At 37.0% G+C, this 20,768-nt stretch overlaps 1 protein-coding gene across 1 annotated transcript in view; it reads right to left on the reverse strand.

The window, feature by feature from the left end:
* Positions 1-1,224: 1,224 nt before the first annotated feature.
* Positions 1,225-20,768, reverse strand: part of LOC148947165 (uncharacterized) — a 51,741-nt gene continuing 32,197 nt past the window's right edge. Inside the window, exons 7-11 of the mRNA XM_089096912.1 lie at positions 19,859-20,076; positions 17,646-17,888; positions 9,477-9,654; positions 5,944-6,026; positions 1,225-2,149 (exon numbers count right to left, since the gene is read on the reverse strand). Of these exons, the coding sequence (XP_088953038.1) occupies positions 1,919-2,149; positions 5,944-6,026; positions 9,477-9,654; positions 17,646-17,888; positions 19,859-20,076 (953 nt within the window). The 3' untranslated portion in view covers positions 1,225-1,918. The remainder of the gene's footprint in view (positions 2,150-5,943; positions 6,027-9,476; positions 9,655-17,645; positions 17,889-19,858; positions 20,077-20,768) is intronic.

Genomic DNA, 20,768 nt, shown 5'->3' on the forward strand with positions numbered 1-20,768 from the left:
TACGGATTACGACACCTAAATACTGAAATTGACGGAGTGATGGATTTTCAAGCACCAGAAAGCTACAGTTAGGTGCGGCATAATTAGTAACATCAAAAGCCCTTTAATACCACTTTGATGAAAGCCAAGCCTCATGTGAAATATACAATTATTGTGTTTTCACTTAGGAGAGGGATCAGTAATGAACTGAACAATGCGTAAATTATGCCTGAACTACCGTGAGCTGAAAAGAGCGAGTATGTCCATTTTTACCAACTTAGGAAAGTTGGTAAACGTGATTTTTTTGTGCTGGTAAACAGAAAAAAAAATACAGATGGGGTGTATTTATAAGTCACACTTTATTTTCAGCGTCTGTTTTGACTTCATCATTTCCTGTTTGAACAAACTGGAAGATCCTCACCCTTTAAACAAGGAAAAGGGAACTTGTTTTTATTCTCTTTTGACGTCACAGGTACCCATTCAAGTTTCTTAAGCTTCTTACTATTGCCACTAAGCCTACTAACAACTCAGCACAGCACCAAGCTGCCTGAGGCCCACATAGCTGAGCATGCTCCTTCTCCATCCCAATCTATTCAAAGCTGTCTGTTCTGACTTCTTCGTCTACTGTTTAAAGAAACTGAAAGATCATCAGCCTGTAGGCACTGAATAGGGAACTTGTTTCCATTCCCTTTTGAAATCACAGCTACGCATTCAAATTACTTAAACTTGTTACTACTACTACAACTAATAATAACTCACCGCAAGCACTAAGCCGCCAGTGGTCAACACAACCGAGCACGCTCCTTTTCCATCCTAATCTATTCAACGTCTCTCTCTTTACACCCTCCTAGGAAGTTCCTATTTCCCTCAAATCTTTCCTTAAGACATCCTCCCACCCCATTCGTGGACGATCTACTTTTTGTTTGACCCTAGACGGTTGATCGACAAGGACAATCTTTGGTTTTCAGTCATGTGTTGCAAAAATGATTAAATTGCAATAGGAATTTTTAATTGGCTGATTCTATTCATTCTGGTTCTCGTTGGTTGAGTCGGTACTACATCAAGAAAACCAGGTTCTTCAAGGTTAGCATTTATTACTTATGACACAAGCTAGAATGAATTTGATTTTCGAAACGTGTGTATATAAGGTTTTGTCGTATACAACTAGGGTTAAAAAACAGTTCATTCAAGCGGCCAACATAAGACGCACACTAACTGGGAAAATCCTACACAAGAAGAGAATGATTAAAGGGAACTAATCTTTAGATTTATTAATCTTATTTGTAATAAAACCATACTATAGATACAGAAATTGGCAGGTACCACTTGTTTCAGAGAATCTTCCACAAAAGTATAATACATTAGAAATGCAGAGTATATAGAGTAATTCCAATGGCGGCTTTTAGCACAAAAATAGTCCATTACAGCCGCTAAAATTGTACAAACAATGAAACAGTCGCAGATGTTAATCTCAGAAATCTAAAAATCGTAAATACTGAAAAGTCGCTTATTTATAGTTTGCTGTCAACAATTTTCAAAACGATAGTGGAACCGTTGGCCTATGCTATATTTCCTCTGATGTTGGTCTAATCATCCTGTGATTGACAGATGTCTTCTTGTTCCTACTGACAGGAAACACCGCTTCAACCTGAAAAACAGCATAATCGTGCACAGTAAGCTACAAAGCAGATAAGTTGGAATAAGGTACTTAGACAGACTGCAGGCAAGAGAACAAGCAACAAAAAGATAATGAAATTAGGAAGAAGTATACCTAAAATAATTAGTAAGCATTAAGTGGAAGCTTACGAAGCAAAGATACCTTTAGCCGAAAGAATAAGAAAAGTAAAATAACAAACCAACCCCAAAGAAGCCAATGGGGCTTTAACTTTTAATCCTCTTTTAAAGATCGGCTCTGATCAACGAGGGAAAGCTAGGTGACCTAGTGGCGTCGAGAGGTCGAGACGCTTCGTCGTCGACGACGATGAGGGGACTTAGAGCGACGATTTGATGGAGATCGTGCGCGTCTTTCAGATGGAGACGCTGACCGCTTTCGGCGGTCTGCAGGAGCTGGTGAATGTTTTTGTTTTAAGTAGGGACTTTTTTCTTTTGTTGTCGCCATTCTGGCTCGTTCTTCTAGAATTCTCTGTCGTCTTGCTTCCTTTTCGGCAATCTGGAAAGACAAAGAGTTTCACTGTGGTTGTTTTGTTATCTTGTTTTTTTAATATGTACTTTCTTCCTATACTGTATTTTCTGGTAAGGTCATATAACAAATTTATTACTCAAAATATGTGCAGGGGGCAACAAAAATCTAGGGGAGGAGGGGGGTGTACTTAAAACACATCAAGAGTTCATTGATGTTGTTTATTGTGTTTTTGTTCTATGCTGTATTTCCTGGCCATAAAGCCTAGCGGGGAATGTGCTGAAGTGGTTTTATTTTGATTATTTGCATTAATTATACTGATTAACCTAATAGAACAGACATCTAAAGAAGAAGTCTTGTTAAGTAATCCGAAGGCTGCGTTTGAAGGCAGCGTTTATACTATCCCCGAAATTTAAGGGGTTCTTTTATATTTCTTCGGAAAATTTTTGCGATCGTAAAAATCCCCGTAAAGACGACACAATTGACGCCAATATCTCTGCAAGATCAACCAAGACAATTTCTGTATCTGGATGTCTCCTGGGAGCATCCTCAACAGCAAATTATTCACCAAACCAAAGCTGGAAATACAACACCACAGTCTCAAGCATCGTGCTATATTCCTCTGAGACGTAGCCAATAACTCAAGACGCAGCTACGACAAGTCAATGCCATTCAGCCTTGGCACCTACGTCGCGTTGAAGGCTTCAAATATAACGTCAATTTCCACAACACTGAGATCCTGAAGACCTCCAAGCTGGCAAACCTCTACTGAAGTAGAAGCCCGCTCCTTATGGTGGTGCGGCCCCATACTCCGCCTCCTACAAAGTACCCCTACATGGATCATCACGGATTTCAATCCATCGGAAAATGGTTGGCGACGGCCTTGAGACAGGCCACGCACCAGGTTGGCTGATGTAATAAACCAGCAACTCCCCAACCACAATGTCAACCGAAGGAGGCCCAATCCCTAGCCCTGGATAGGACCGCCTGGAGAAGACTGAAGCTGCTGTCAACTAGTTTCCTCTACGCTGGCAATCCTACTCAGTAAGAACATTAAGCCAAGTCAAAGTCAACATTCGTGCATTCACACAACATTTTTTGTAAAGATTTCGGATAACCCAATGCTTTTTCAGTGAAATTCAGGGACAAACTGTGATTCGAATCAAAATAAACAACTTTGAGTTTACGAAGTAAAATAATCGCTTTTTCCATCTTTTAATTATAGTCAAACCCATAATTCTTAGCAATTCTGTTTGAATTTCTATTTAAAGATTAGAAAAGTTTACACATTTGTATACTATAGCTTGAGATTTTAGTAATTATATAAATTATGTTCACTTAGACAAAGAGGAAATATGGAGGGGGGTCGTAAACAACAGACAAAAACACGCACACCCCTCATTCTCAGTTACATCACCATTTTTGAAAATCCTGATTTTTTCTATCAGATGATTAGCACAATAAAAGAAGCCATTGTCTTTTTTCGAAGTTGTCCGTTTTAAGAAACACAATTTAGCATACAAACCCCTTGAATTCGATTCCCAAAGCAAACAGATAAAGTACAAACCCAATTTACTGTAAATTTGCGATCGAATTTGAAACACATTTAACTAACTTAAACACATTCTCTATCCAAAGACGCACAGCGGGGGTTTTAGGGGAAGGACAGAGGGCACATGCACCAGGGGTAGAAATTTTAGCGGGCGCAAAATTTCAAATATAGTCTACGGTGATAAACATTTTGTAGCTTTTGAAATTTGATTTTTATTGAAATGAAGAAGAGGGCACAGATAATAAATGAACATAAATAGTAAATAGTTAATTAACAAACTATTTATAAATCAATAGAATAAAACTAAAATAAAAATAATTAAACAATGCATTAAAAAATAATTAAAAATGAATTTTTAATTAATTAACAAAAATAATTTTGTTAATAAATAAAAAATTTTATTACAATTTGACGTGAAAACCTTGTGCGAGACAGGGAGGGGGGCGCTAATCAAGATTTTGTACCGGGTGCAAGAGAGGCCAGAACCACCACAGAAGGCACAGAAGCAAACAAGAAAAAATTCCAACGGGATTGACAAATCAATACCTACTTCACTAATTTTCCCTGCAGCTTGTAGAATGCAGTTAATCAGTTGACATTAAGACTTAATCCTCCAAATTGTAGGATCCAACCAGGGGCGTAATTTGCTATGGGGCCAGGGGGCAATTGCCCCTCCCAGACCCCACTAAACTCAATTTATAAGCAATGTTCATTTAAATAAACCGTACCCCAAATTAACAAAAGAATGAATATAATCATTCAATGAAAGTACAAAATGCTAATATATAACTACGAGAATCTAATTATAATCCTGGATAGAAAGCGATGGCTTTCTCCCCTTTTATCAATAAAGTGATTCCCGGACTGATGGAAGATTTTTGCATTTCAATAAAGCATATCCCCTCATGAAGAGTCACATATAGTAAAAGAATACTGCAAACCCTGCTGTTTTTACTGTAACCCGAGCCTGTAACAACAATATCAGGTAATTTAGTAGAGTAGACATATTTAAGTAGCCATATATAAAAGTGGGCTACTTAGTAGAAGGCATATTTAATTTAAAATAAGATTCTGCTCCAAATACTTTGTTATTTTCTTGCGTGCTTTCCTAGGTAAGACCAGGTGCTTTGCGTAACTGGTTCTGGAACAATCAAATTAAAATCGCTTAATGTTTATACCTTTCGCTTTTTCTGTACTGTATCTTCTTACTTAAGTCTTCTTTAGAATATTATTTTTGTCCAATTCTTTTTGCGGTTCATTTAGAAATAACCTTGATATACTTTTATTTTGAATTTCTGAGGCAATACCAATTGCAATTAATGAGTACCCTTGGTCAGATACGGCTTTTCCACAGTGGAACAACAGGAAGGAAGGACAGGCATTTTCCCATCTCAAAAGGCTAAAATACATAAAATAGTGGCAAAACTTTTTTAAACTTCAATGAATTTGCCATTTTCCTGGCAAAAATGTATGCTTCTGGCAAATATACAAGGTATACAAATGGCATAAAATAGCCATAAACAAATAAAGGAAACTAAAGTCACCTTCTTTAGCGTCAATTGGAATTGATCCCAATAATAGGCAAATTACTTACCGCATTAACGCAATTATTGTCATTTTGGGACATCCAAATTAAGTTTAAGCATAATGCAATCTCTTGAACAATTGCAATAGCATATTTATCTGAGTTTGGTCTCGATAGCCCCGCCATTTTTCTAAAATTACTTTTCAAGTTCTCAACCTATGTAAAGATTAAACAATAGCTTTGCAAATGAAAATAAATAGTAACAATGAATACTTTGGACAAACGGGAATTATTCCGTATATGAGCGGGGCTCCCCCCTCGAAAATTCCTTGTTTTTTGTGGGAGAATCCTACCATCAATTTTTTCCACATGGTCCACAGTTTTTTTTTTACAATGGCAGCTTAAACTTTTGCTTAAACTCCTAAACAAAAATTCGTTTTTCCTTTTAGCAGACTGGGGTCTCAACAAAATCTGTTGCCAGCATACACCTCAGGTGTCAATCCGGGGTATTCTTTTCCCACTCACCCTCCTCCCCCGGCAGACTGTTTTGTAAATTACGAAATTTTCATTTTATTACAACAAAACCTATATTAAAGAATAAAAAACGGCTACAGGTTTTTTACTGATTCATTAAACAAGTTAAAATACAATTAACATGAATTAAATAATTTTATCTAGTAAAACTAAATTTATTTTAATATAATTAAATAAAATTTAGAAATAAATAAATTAAAAAGTAAAACAAACCTGTTCATCTGTTAACGGCAAATAATAAAGTGAGGGTTTTGTTTTCGTCTTCCGGAAAAGTATGTCAAGCATTTCACCACTTCCTAAAAAAAACAAAACGATAAATAAAACACTTTTTTTATTTAAAAGATATGTTTGCTTCTCATTGGTGAAGAAAATAAGACCAAGCTCTAAATACTACAAAAATTACGAAACTACAGCTCTGAAAAGTTTCCTAAAAAATAACAAAAAAATACAAAACTTTTATTTTTCTTTTGAAGTTATTTTTTTTATTTTATTTTTCTGTTTAAATTCTTTAACAAATATGTTTGCTTCTCTTTATTAAAGAAAATAAGACCAAGCTCCAAGTCCGTATCCAGGGGGGGGTTAGGGGATTTGACCCTCACCCCATAATGTTTGTCCAACTATTAAAAACGTAACAAAAATCAATATAAACGAATTTTTGATGCATTTTTTTAAGTTTTTACCTCCAACCCAAAAAAAAAATCCTTTTCTGTCCTCCTCTCCCCAAAAAAAAACAAAAAAAAATCCTGGATACGATCCTGCCAAGCTCTATAGCTAAATACATATATCATGGAAGGGCACGTTTAGTCCCTCGGGTACGTCCCAAGATGGAGAAAAGGCTGTATACACATAATAGTCCCTCTGGATAGCCCGCAAGGTGGCAAGAGAAAAGATTATAGCCCTATATCAGGATGGGATGGAAATATTTTCTAAAGGCTCATTAAAGTCATTTAGACCTGCTCATAGTAATATGGTCTATGATGCCACATTCTTAAAGATTTAAAATTCCTTAAATTCTATCTACTTTAATTTTTTTTTTTTTCAAGAAATGGTATTTTCAAGAATGATGGAACGAAAATTTTGGAATCAGTTTATTGACACTTACAGCAAACTCCGCCCTCTACTTTAATTAAATTTAAAAAAAACAAGTTTTTTCAACTGAAAGTAAGGAGCAACACTAAAACTTAAAACGAGCGAAAATTATCACGTATGTTAGGGGATTCGCCCCCTCGTCAATACCTCGCTCTTTACGCTAAAGTTCAAATTTTGTTCCAATTCTTTAAGAATGACCCCTGAATCACAAAGGCCGTTTAATTAGAATAAATAGCTCTTTCAAAAGAATTAATAACTTTAGCGCAAAGCGCGAGCTATTGACGAGGGGGCGAACCCCTACATATACTTAATAATTTATGTTCGTTTTAATTTTTAATATTGCTCCTAACTTTGAGTTAAAAAAAAACTTGTATTTTTAATTTAATTTCTGATCATTTACCAAATGATGCTGGGAAACCCGGCGCCCCCTTCATGGAAAATTCCCTTCCCCCATGAAAACCTTCCTCCATGGAAAGATCTTCCCACGTGACCCCCTCCCCTCGAATCCCTCACACCAGAAAAAATACCCCCTGAAAACGTCTGTATATTTCCCAATAGCCAATGTTATGTGTAAACAATGGGTAAAGTTCATAACTTGCAGCCCTTCCCCGGGGACTGTGAGGGACTAAGTCATCCTCAAAGACATGGTTATTAGAACTTTCGACTATGCTGAACAAAATGGTTATCTTAAAATTTTGATCGGGTGACTTTGGGAAAAATGAGCGTGGGAGGGGGCCTAGTTGCCTTCCAATTTTTTTGGTCACTTAAAAAGGGCGCTAGAACTTTTAATTTCCGTTCGACTGAGCCCTCTCGCTATATTCTAGGACCACTGGGTCGATAAAATCACCCCTAGGGAAAAAAAAACAAATAAACACGCGATCTTTCTTCTGGCAGAAAATAAAAATTCCACATTTTTGCTGATAAGTGCTTGAAACCACTACAGTAGTTCCTCTGATACGCTGAACCTGTTGGTGTGATTTTCATTGAGATTTTATGACATTTAGGGGGTGTTTCCCCCGTTTCCGAAAAAAAAGCAAATTTTCTCAGGCTCGTAACTTTCGATGGGTAGAACTAAATTTGATGAAACTTATATATTTCAAATCAGCATAAGAGCCCGATTCTTTTAGTGTATCTATTGGTATCAAAGTTCCGTGTTTTAGAGTTTCGGTTACTATTGAGCCGTTACCACGAACTGTTTGATAATATTATAAAGATTGCAAAATGATTATAACCGTTAGATTATTTATTTGAAATGTCGCGCCCCTAAACTTTCTGTCACCGGGGCAAGCCCCCCCCCCTTAAAAACTACCTCTGGTTTGATTCCTTCTATACCTATTTTTAAGCAGTTTTACGTAAAATATTATTTTTATATATCCTAATTGCAAACGAATGGGACAACGGATAGCTCCAGGCGTGGCCAACTCGTCAATCGTTTGCTAATGAGATTTTCCATTAAAGGAATTCAGTTTTTATATTGGTATTACATTGGATGGGCAAATATTTGGAGTATATTCGATGGAGTAGGCCTATATTTTTTATTATTTTGATTAAAATTTTAAGGATTGAGGAACACATTTTATTTATATTTTTTTTTTAGAAGGCCTATATTTGTTCATTTGATTTGATTAAAAACTTAAGGATTGACGTTTTTTTTTTTCGAATGGTTTGGCTATAGGTATGTGCAGTAGGGCCTGAGGGTGTGTTTGCCTCTGGGTGAAACTGAACAAATTTAGGCTTATCAAAAGGCTATCTGAAGAATTACAAACTTTTGGCTGGAGGATTCACTGTCCAAAATAAATTTTAAGGAACCCCGCTCCTCGCCCTTAAAATACTATAGTTAAAATACATTCTATTCTTTAGTAATTCACGATCTTATCCTAGCTTATTCTCGGGTGTCTAGCCTTTTCTACCCCCCCCCCCCCCGGGCAGATTGTTTGGTATAACTATTCTTAGAATGTAGTGCATGTGCAACTAAAGGGCATGCCTAAGCGTATTAAGCTGCGCAAGTAAGGCCCTACTACCACTCAAGATTGGCCTGAAGAAAACCATTTGGAAAAATTTTAGTTTGGAAACATAAATTTCATTTTTAGTTGTAGGAAGGAGTGGAATGCCTCTTAAACCAATCTTGGATGGGTAATTCCCTGCCAAAAGTTGGTAGTTTTACAAACTGTGAAATAAGTCTTTTTCTTGTATTCCTAAATGTGTTTTGGGTTTTACCCCGGTAAGATGCTATTAAATGCCGCATTTACGTATATATCTATAAAGTTTTGTCGAATTAAGAAAAAGGAAGTAATTAAGCTTTCCGGCGTAAATTTTCTCTCCATGGGCAGTGTCATTTCAAAAGTCAATATATTCACCAATATCACATCATATCACCAAAGCAACAAACATAAAAAGCTATACAGAAAATATCAACAAGTTTTAAATGGTAAAATATATTATCAAAGCTATATAACCAGTTTATATTGGCAGAATCATAAGTTTCTAATATGTCTTTGGTTCCCCAAATTTACGGTAAATGATACCACAGTATACGTGAATGAGCCACTAGCGACCTCAAAGTTAAAATTCACTCGATTGCAATGAAAAGAAACTTACTGAACTACACTATGCAGAAAGGCATAGATTAAAGAAGTTAGAAGGAAACATAATCTTACCCTTTTTAGTAACCTTTTCACTTTCATAATTCCATGGCACCTCTTCTTCGTAGCCACCTCGTCCTCTGCGTCCCCTAAATCCAGCCACATCCTCTTCCTTTTCACGTCTCTCTTTAATCTCCTCGTCGTATTCTTTTAAATATTTTCCTAAATCCCATTGCCGAATAGGCTTTGAAACCTGTAAAAAATACAAATGATAGAGAAAACATATTTTATACAGCTTCCACGTCGCTTAGAGAGAAGAACATTACGGTGCCGTAGTTTTCCTATTCCTGCAATTTTAGCAAGGAGCTGAATAAGAATGTCAAACCTAACGATATCCAAAATATGAGCAATAGATTACTGTCAAAAAGCGTAATTTCAAGTATAATGCTTATTTAATCGTGCTTTAATTCCAATAAACTTATTTGAGATTAATTGCGTAACCAGTGGCGTAACCATGGAGAAGGGCTGAATCTCCCAACCACTGTAAAAAGCTTCTCCTCTAACTATCTCTAAATTATCACCGTCCCAACCGGTAGTTCTATGCTGTTTCATATTGATTTGTTTGTTTTCTTTTTGTTCTTTTTGGGAATTTTATTTTTTTCCTTATTTTTCACTATTATTTTTCATGAGCGAAATGACATCATTTTTATACAATTCTGAAAAAGGCTTATGCCAGCTATGCCTCTCACTCAGACAATCTGTCTTGGCTTTATAGAAAAAAGAAATTTCTTACTTTAAAAAATAGCCTTCTATGTCTACCCCACCCTCACTCGTCTTGAGCCCTTTTTACTATTATCCATGCGATTTCATAAATTTTCTATACCTTTCTATTTGCTTCCGAACCAATTCAGGCCTGACAACCCCTCTGATATGACGACACGCGGGGAAGATTACCAAATCAAATAGAGATATTCTGATATTTTGAAAACCTGAGTCTGAAACAGGGGTGCCACTACAACAAACTTGAAATTTACTTGCAAAAAAATCCATGGTCCGAAATGATATTAAATATTAATATATTTACTTAATATATTTATTACGGGCAATGTTTGATATGTATACTTTCCTCGTGATTCCAGGTACAGGACTGGAGTTTCTGTATTTCAGGAAAAATCTAAAAGCGTGGCAGCCCTGCTCTCAAACCAGATACTAGCCATTATCAAGTTTTGTGTTACATAGGATTGCAGAATTCGAGATTAACCTTTGATAGAGCTCTTTATGTTACAACGCCCTTCAACCAAAGAGCAAGTGGCTTGAAAACCAGGGTCTCAAACTTGAGAACCATGGTAAATAACAAAAAAAGAAGGATAAAAAAAATTCGAGACAGTAAATGGTTCGAAAACCAGGGTCTCAAACTTGAGAACCATGGTAAATAACAAAAAAAGAAGAAAAAATAAGAACGAGACAGTCAATGGTTCGAAAACCAGAGTCTCAAACTTGAGAACCATGGTACAGATCTCACGCCCATGCAGAGATAAATGCTCGCCGTGAAGAGACAACAGAATAGGAATGCCCACACCCTGTGCGATCGTCAAATGGAGATGCGGAGCCATTGGAGGCGAGGTAAAGACTACAACGAGAGCAACGGCAAATATGAAGTAGAATATCCAAAGCCAGACAAATGCCACCATCCTTCAAGCCTAACCAAAAAGCTACTAAAGTAAAAACACTAAAGATACTATATTTAAATGCTGATTCACTACAAAACAAATTATCATAATTAAAAGTAGAAATTGCAGCAAAGAACCCAGAGATAGTAGCAGTAGTCGAAGCTAAGCCTAAACACTGTCGATATCTCCCAACTTTACCAGAGTTGGCCATCAACGGCTACAAAAGCCACACCTTGAACATAGATCAAGAAGAAGGTCGGGGATGTATTTGCTATGTCTTAGATAATTTATCAGTCCAGAAAGCATCATCAACAACAAATGGACAGGAAATTATTTGGCTTCAGATATCAAACACAAACCAAGCAACTCTAAATTTGGCTGTAGTATATAGAAGTCCAAATAGCGCAGCTGTGAATGACCAAGTACTCTTTAAAGATATTCACGCTATATGTCAAAGATTAACAGAACCAACTCTCATCATTGGAGATTTCAATTACCCTAACATAGATTGGTACCTTCCACACCTCCTAGAACATAGTGGGTCACCTTCACAGAGGGAATTTCTGAAGGTAGTGAACGATAATTACCTAGAACAGCTTATTAAAAAACCAACAAAAATCCGAGGAAGCGACAAGCCAACACTACTGGACCTAGTATGCAGTAATACGGAACTAATAAAAGAACTTATTATAGGTCCTCCCGTTGGAAAATCGGACCACGCTACAATTTACTTAGAGGTGATTATAAGTTGCGAAATTATGAGAAAAAAAGAGAGGTAGGTGTATTCAAAAGGTGATTACAATACCATGCGAACGGAGCTAGAAGTTTTTAACTGGACTGAAATACTAAACAACACAGATCTAGTAGATGGCACGTACAGAAAGTTTGCATCTGTAATCATAGACCTCACAAAGAAGTATATACCAATAGTCAAAATATTTAAACGACCGCCTCTAAAACGAGAGATCCTTGACCTAATAAAAACCAAGCGGCAAGCCTGGGAGACGCTCAAGCAGACTATACCGAAAGTAATTGTAGAAATTATCGCAGAGTCGACAACAAAGTGAGGAAAGCCACTAGACAAGAAGCAAGCGAAAAGGAGAGGAAAATAGCCGAAAACACAAAGATTAACCCCAAGGCGTTTTGGAACTTCGTGAATTCAAAAAGAAAAGAACAGCCGGTTATTTCCGATCTTAGAAACTCAGCGACAAATTTAACAATCAGTGACTCAATAGCTAAAGCCAACCTACTAAATCAGCAGTTTTGCACAGCTTTCACAGCAGAGAGCGACAAAGATGAAAGTCAAGAGGAATGTCAGCCACTAGTCGCAGGCAATTTTGAAGAAATAGAACTGACAATACAAATGGTCTACAAAAAACTAAAAAACCTAAACCCTTACAAACCAGAAGGTCCAGATGGCCTACATCCTAGAGTACTCAAAGAGCTGGCACAAGAAATTGCAGCGCCATTGCACTACATACTTGTCAAATCGCTACAAACAGGGAACCTGCCTGAGACATGGAAGCAAGCAACGGTGATACCCCTCTTCAAAAAAGGAAGCAAATCAGATCCAAGTAACTACAGACCGATCAGTTTAACCTGTATCTCATGCAAAATACTAGAATCCTTACTTCAAGATAATATATTACAGTACCTACTCGAAAGAAGCCTCATTTCAAGGCCGAGTCAACTCAGATGCTCCTTGCTAATGAAATGAAAAAATATGGTCTCTATGTTTGTTGTCTTTCTGAGACTAGATTGAACGACATACTGACGAAATCAATTGATCTCACGGATTCAGAAACATTTAAATTCTACAACTCTGGACCGACTGATGGGAGCGGTCTCCACGGAGTCGGATTCCTTCTGGACCCAATTTCTGCTTCATCTGTCATCTCTTGGCAACCAGTGTCAGCAAGAATCTCTACCCTGAGACTGAAAGGCCGGATTAGTAACGTGACTATGTTGTCCGTCTACGCACCTATTAGAGATAGCCCTGACGACGCCAAAGATGCGTTTTACTTTGAGCTGTAAAGAATACTCGACTCTTTCCCAGGACGCGACATTCTATTTGTCGCTGGTGACTTTAACGCAAGGGTCGGTAAACCAGATGCAAAAACCAAAGGAGTGGTTGGACGCCATAACATCGAAGATAGATGCTCCAACGGCGAAAGGTTGCTCCAGCTGGCCGAATACAATAACCTATGTCTGGTTAACACCCATTTCAAGCACAAGAAGCACCACCTTGTGACCTGGAGATCTAACGACGGGGTCATCAAAGCCCAAATCGACCACTTCCTGATCAGAAGACGTTGTAGGAAATCATGTCTGTATGAATGAGTATACAGAGACGTAGATACAGGCTCAAAAAACGGCTCGGATCACTTCCGTCTCATGTTTAAATTCAGTCAAAGACTAAGCACCCACAAAAAGAAGATAAAAACCAATCGGTTTGATGTATCAAAACTACTCAGTTCGCAGATCAAGGCTAATTTCGAGCTACAGATTAACAACCGATTTGAGGCCCTTACTGACTACACAGACATCGAAGATCGATGGTCCAAGCTTAAAGTCGTGACACAAGAGGTTGCTGAACAGGTTCTTGGTCACACTGAGAGGAAACAAAGGCTCTGGATCTCTAACAAAACGATTGAGCTTGTGTAAAAGAAACGACCCCTTCTCAATGACTCTAAAGAACCCCTAAAAAATGTTCGAAAACTGGTAAATCAGTCTGATCGTTGCGACAGGGAGAAATACTGGTCACAAATGGCTTCTGATATGCAACAAGCAGTAGAATCGCACAATCTAAGGAAAACATTCAAGCTACTGAGGGAAACAACAGGCAAGTCACCCATCTCCACAGACTCCCTGAAAGACAAAACGGGCAACCTTATTCAGACGGAAAAAGACCGCCTTGAGAGATGGAAAGAGTATTTCTCCAAGCTCCTTAATCCCACAAAAGCTCCGTGTGATCTACCCGATTTCCAGAGTGTACCGAAGAAGCCCTACGAAATAGATCTACAGCCACCGTCATTTGCTGATGTTCTGCGGGCACTGAAAAACATGAAAAATAACAAAGCCCCCGGAGAGGATGGAATCTCAGCAGAGATGTATAAGTCATCCCCCACACTATTATGTCAGCTGAAAGACTTGCTATTTGAGGTATGGACGACAAAGAAATTCCCAAAAGATTGGAAACTCTCAGTTCTTATACTGGTATATAAAAAGGGAGACAAGGCAGTCTGCTGGAACACCGAGGTATATCACTAATCGACCACGCCATGAAGGTCTTTTGCATAATCGTCCTTAACCGTTTCAAGGACGCCCTAGACAAGTTAACAAGACCAGAACAAGCAGGTTTCAGACCTGGCAAGGGCTGCCAAGAACATGTTCTTACGCTCCGCCTCATCCTACAGCAGAGCAAAAGATTTCAACTGTCTGCTTTCATCGACTTTGTTGCCGCTTTCGACTCCCTTATCAGGACCAAGCTTTGGAAGATCATGGTGGAAGACGGTGTCCCAGCAGAACTGATCGAGATACTCAAAGGAGCCTATAAGTCTACAGTCACAAGAGTCCAAACTGCCGACGTCGAAACAACGGAATTTGACGTTATGTCAGGGGTCAAACAGAGGTACCCCCTTTCGCCAGTTCTATTCAATTACATAATAGACTGGATAATGACGAATTCGCTTTGTACCCACAAAGGCTTTGTCGTCGGTCAGAAAAAAGACAACCCAATCGCCCTGACAGACCTTGACTTCGCAGACGATGTGTGTCTCATGAGTAGCTCGTCGGCTGAGCTCCAAAAGATGGTCAACGATGTTTCCTGAACATCAAAGAAAACCGGCCTCATGATCAGCAAGTCTAAAACAAAAATCATGAAAGCAAACGCCACAAACCACCCAGATATCCAAATAGAAGGCGGAACCATCGATATTGTTGAAGAGTTTTCCCACCTCGTTTCTATTCTAACACCAAATGGAGATGCAAAACCTGACGGTAGAGCTCAAATAGGAAAGGCATGGGGTCTTATCACGAGCAAGAAGAAGTCGCTTTGGAATATACATGAAATTAGCATCATAACGAAGATGAGCGTCTACAAGGCAACTGTTCAATCGATTCTGCTGTACGCCTGTGAAACTTGGCCTTTAAAGGCCAAGAAACACGTTCACTAGAAGTATTCGACCATCGCTGCATGAGACACATACTACAGGTCAGCCAATGGTTTCATATCTCAAATGCTGAGGTTCGAAGGCGTTGTGCCCAGAAGGCCCTCCTCTCAGTAATCATAAAACAACGACGACGACTAAAATTCTTGGGACACCCACTACGACGACCAGCTGGAACTATACCCCGCGATGTCCTTACCTGCGACCCCCTTTCAACTTGGAAACGGAGACCAGGCGGCCAAAGGAAGAATCTCTGGCAGACATTCAAGAATGACCTGGATCCTTGGGGTGGCTTCCGACGACACGGACGTCGTTGGGATAAAAACTGGCTGAAGATTACAGAAGAGACTGCTGCTGACAGATCGTGATGGACTACGTCAGTCATCCCATCGTCCATTGGTGCCGGGCAGGATGGATCATCGTCTGGGTCCCGCCGAAGGTAAAAGTAAAGTAAGAATAATTATAACAGGTTCTGAATAACCAGTTTAACAGGTTTTGAATAAACTTGGCTTTTTCTTGGTTTATAACTTGGTTTATTCAGGTTCTGAATAAACTTGGGTTCTGAAGAACCATGGCTTTTTCTTGGCTTTTTCTTTCTAAAATTAGCCATGTCTTGGTGCCTACTGCAAAATACTTGATTTTCAATTCAAAATCAACGGACTCGGTCAACGGACACGGCTCGATAATTAAAGCCGTGTATAATGTTGATCCAAACATGTTTAAATGTTGTTAAATTTAAACATTAACAATCTACCGATTCCCAAAGAAAACTACAACTTCAAATGAAAGCTACCACCTTCTTCAGTTGTCTGGTATCACCTTTTTAGCTTACTTTGGTTGATTCCCTACCCATGTTTCTTTTTCTTAAAAGTGCCCGTTAATACAGCAACTGGTGTCATCTTTTTTAGCTTACTACTGCTGATTTTCTACCCACGATTCTTCTTTTTTAAGTTGGTGCCCTTTACTACAGAAACTACATAACTGCACATGGAGGTCTGTTTCATAAAAAAAAACGATTTTTCCTAATTTTTCTAGATTTATATGGTTACGCATGTTTCCCCTTAACCGATTCAATTAATCAAATTTCGAATTCAATGTCCTTGGCATTTTAAGGATATTGCAGGGACATACTCTTAAGTATTTTTAAAGCTGAATTAGACTCTTGTTCCCTAAAACCACTAAGAACAGTGTCAAATGAACAAGATAAAAGACGTCATTACGATAAACCAAACAGTATAGCTAAAGCAGGAGAAGTAGCTAAAACAAAGAAATAAAGATTTTACTTCCTAAAATGTCATGAATCGAAACTTTTCACTCTTTTAATTGGCTCAATGGAACTAACAAAAGAACCAATCAATTTTAAAAACAAAGGGAGAGTTTCGAGTTTCGGGGCGGTCTTTTATATCGGCGTACCAAAAGCAAGGATGGTTCTACTCATTTTCAACTGATGGTACTGGAGAACTACCGTAGTCGGCTAATCTTGCAATCCTGCAAAAAAGGCGGAGTTATCTACCTCTCCAGAATTGCATTTCCTTGTCTGTCTGGCGGCCCTGCTATTTGCCACACGTATTTTAAAAGTTAAACCATGAAGTCCTTGCCCGTATTCCTGAAAAAGGTTATCGAAGGAAAAGTAAAGACCAATCCGTTCCAAGACTTCAAGGATAGTTAGCAGACGGATACCGAACTCGCCCGTTTTTTTTTTCAACTTACAAGTCACTAACCAGGCAGATGAAAAAGGAAACCATTTCGAATTTCGGGGTGGTCTTTTATATCGGCGTACCAAAAGCAAGGATGGTCCTACTCATTTTCAACTGATGGTACCGGAGGACTATTGTAGTCGGATAATCCTGCAATTTCATTGTTTGCCTCAAACTCCCTCAAAGTTGGTTCATCGAGGCCGTAACACAACAGCGAAGATTCTGCTTGCTTTTTTCTTCTGGCCCGACATATGCCATCGAATCAAGAGTGAGCTGGATTCGTGTTCATGTCAAGGAAGCAAAGCGTTTGCGGGATGTTGTGTAAACTAAAATAGAGTGTTACCTTGCCTATGTGTCTAAGGGGGGAGGAAAGTTGGGATTTTGTTTTGGTTGTGGCTTTAACATTCAGAAGTAAATGTATTAAACTTACTTTTCAACATTTTTTTTATAGTTCAACCAGATGTATGCCTGTGTGGTGAATTGCGCTCCGTTGAATGAAAAGTTAGTTAGCTACCGGCGTTAAAACTGGACAGAAGGGATAATTTTATATGTTGTAACGCGGAATTAATAAAATTTGTGTTTCTCTATACGGGTTACAACATTCAGAATTAAAAAAGCATAAATGACGGAGATCAACCCCATCAAGTTAAAATGATTTAAACTTGCAAACAATTTTCTAAACATTAAATACTTTAGAGTTCCACTGACCTTCTTCTCCTCAGCTTCCTTCCTCTCCCTTTTCTCCTCTTTTACTTTAACCTCTTCTTTTTCAGCTACCTTTCTTGGCTTAGGTTGAGGAGGGTTAGCCACCCTATCTTCAATGCCACTTAAGTGTTTTTCAAGGTTGTCTTTGTTACTGTAATCGACATACAACAGTTTAGGGTTGCTTGAAGGCCACTGTACACCATGCAGAGCCTCTCTTGTTGCTACGGCCTCTTCATCACTGGTATACTAGAAATAAAAATAAAAAAATCATAATTAGAATAGTAGCACAACTATGATTGCATATGGTACAAACTGAATATTATGGCAAGATCAAACATAAATTAAACATAGAAATACATTAGGAAACCCGAATTGACTTAGATTTCCTTGAGTGACATTTATTTAATAGCAATATATAAGATATGCTTATTTTCAAAATATTTGTTCTCAAAATATTATTTTTGTGAAAAGACATAAAATAACTTTCCCGCATGCAGAGTTAAGCTCGTACTCTGGACCGACACTAATGTCGAAAAAAGACCCTCAACGCCATATAGTTTTCGGCACCATTTGGGATTTTTTCCCTGTAATAACAAGAATAATTCATTAAATGTGAATAGTTGGTAAAATTAATGTAGTAAGAAGTGTCTGAACTCAGTTCCTGACAGAAAAACAATTACAAAACTTTAAAAATACTAAGTGTCGCCAAACGCTAGATGGCATTTATGTTGTTTTTTTGCCGATACTACAAGTACACTTTTACAAGTTACCCAAACTTTTTGCACTGGGCAATGAACCAAAATCATTTTTATGATGACGTGTATGAAGGAATAAACAATTTCAAATCTAATTTAAGTACCAAATACATAGCTATATAAACATGTTAGATATATAAACATGTCCCATAGACCCGTCCTAGGTTTATTCACACCTGAGAATCGCAATTTTCTAATATTTATCTTTTGCTTGTGTCAAACTATGAAGTTTTTAGGCCAGTATTGCATTTTTCACCAGTGTTGCTACGCTGAACAGTGAAAATAAAGAATCCAAATTAATCCAGTAAATTTCACAACACATTACGTCTGAAAAAATCGATAATTAACAATCTGCTGATTCCCAGAGACAACAAAACCTTTAAAGGAAAGCTACACCTTCTTAAGCTGTTGAGCGCCATATGGTTTTAGCTTAGTTTTTGGCGGATTTTTTGCCTGTTTTTTTTTCAATTTGGCAACCGCTGCTTTCAAAAACTGCATAACCGTATGTGGAGCCTTTTTTCATTAGAAACTGAATTCCCAATCTTTCCTAATTTTTAAAGAAATGTATATGGTTGCGTAGATTTTCACTTACTCAAAAAATCAGAGGTCATCCCCACTGTCCTCGGTACTTCAAAACTAAAAAAAAAAGCCACTAAATTGTTGTTCAAAAAGCTGCTAAAAAACAACAACAACAATTTGTTTGTGATATGTGGTATATTAACTGAAATACACATTGCACGCTCTAATTGTGAAACAAAAAATCCAAACTCAATTTGTTTCCATCATGGTACTTTATAAAAGACTAATAGCGCGAGAACCATTATTAATACTACTAACCAAAAAGGTATTAAATCAAGAGCTAATCGGCTATACATATATAATTCTCAAATATATAATTCTTAAATTAAGATTTGTATGTTAACTCTAGAAATATAATGCACAAAGTATAACGAAATACATTATAGCTTACTTTAAACACTGGCATTTTTCGACTTCTCCTTTGAGGTTAAAAGCTGATTCTGTTGTACTTAGGTTAGATCAGAAATAAATTAAAGGATTCGAATGGGAAAAGAATCATGTATATCTGTATATGTGTACGTTCCATTAAGGGTGAGAAGAAAACAGTGGGAACAAACATAAAAATATTGGGAACAAAAGTGGGACAAAACATAAGAACATTGTGGGAACCAAATATAAAAATGTTGCCTTTCAATTTTTCGCCTTGAATTGTATTTGAAAATCATACGTTAAAAAAGTTAATTACAACTTCTGAATACCATTTCCATTGTTAATAGAAATTTTCTCAAATGATTCCAATTAAACTGTCCCTGCTGATGGCATGTAAAGTCAGGATTTCACTTTATTCATCTTCTTCTATAGAAGGTATAGAGTGCAGTTCATTGCACAAGAGTAATTTAAAGTTCAGCTCATTGAATAACAATTTGATTAAAGGATACAAACCTCAACAAGACATCGAGATTTGACTTTATCAATCCAAAATCCACCTTCAACAATCTGTCCAGTTCGGCATAGAAGCTCTTTCAAATGACCAACTGTAAATGGTCGGGTTAAGTTGAGAATCGATAGAACAGACGAAATGGACTCTTTCGCTGGTGATACTGGAGTGTTCGCCAACATTGCTGACGAAGCTTTAGGTTGAGTATCACGCTCCCGCTTTTCTAAAAGGACATTAGATATTCTTATAAGACTTTTGATACATAAAAATTGCCACTTGTAAATTAGGCAAAAATATATATATATATATATATATATATATATATATATATATATATATATATATATATATATATATATATATATATATATATATATATATATATATATATATATATATATATATATATATATATATATATATATATATATATATATATATATATATATTATATATATATATATATATATATATATATATATATATATATATATATATATATATATATATATATATATATATATATATATATATATATATATATATATATATATAATATAAACGAGAAAAACAATAAGAAAGTAGGGCAAGAAAGAGGGTGTGGTTCACTAATTTGTCCAAACTGCAAGTTAAATTAATTTGTGTCCACTAGCTTCAGTTATTGGTCTGGATTTGCATAGCTTCAAATGTAAAGTAATCGAATATTTTCTTGATGTGGCTTTATTTTATCTATTTATTTATTTTTTTTATTTATTTATTTACAATATATTTATTTTATTATTGTTGCTTTGTTAGGTGGATATTTAGCGTCCAATTAATTGTTGTTTTTTGGTGTTGTTCCTTTGTCTTCATTATTTAGGGTATGCTCCGTTGGACAATTGTCATTAATTATCATTATTTATTTGATACGATTTA

Source organism: Artemia sp. Qi Xiang Cuo, chromosome 11 (genome assembly GCF_049724085.1).
Source record: "Artemia sp. Qi Xiang Cuo chromosome 11, ASM4972408v1, whole genome shotgun sequence".
Taxonomy (NCBI): Eukaryota; Metazoa; Arthropoda; class Branchiopoda; order Anostraca; family Artemiidae; genus Artemia; species Artemia sp. Qi Xiang Cuo.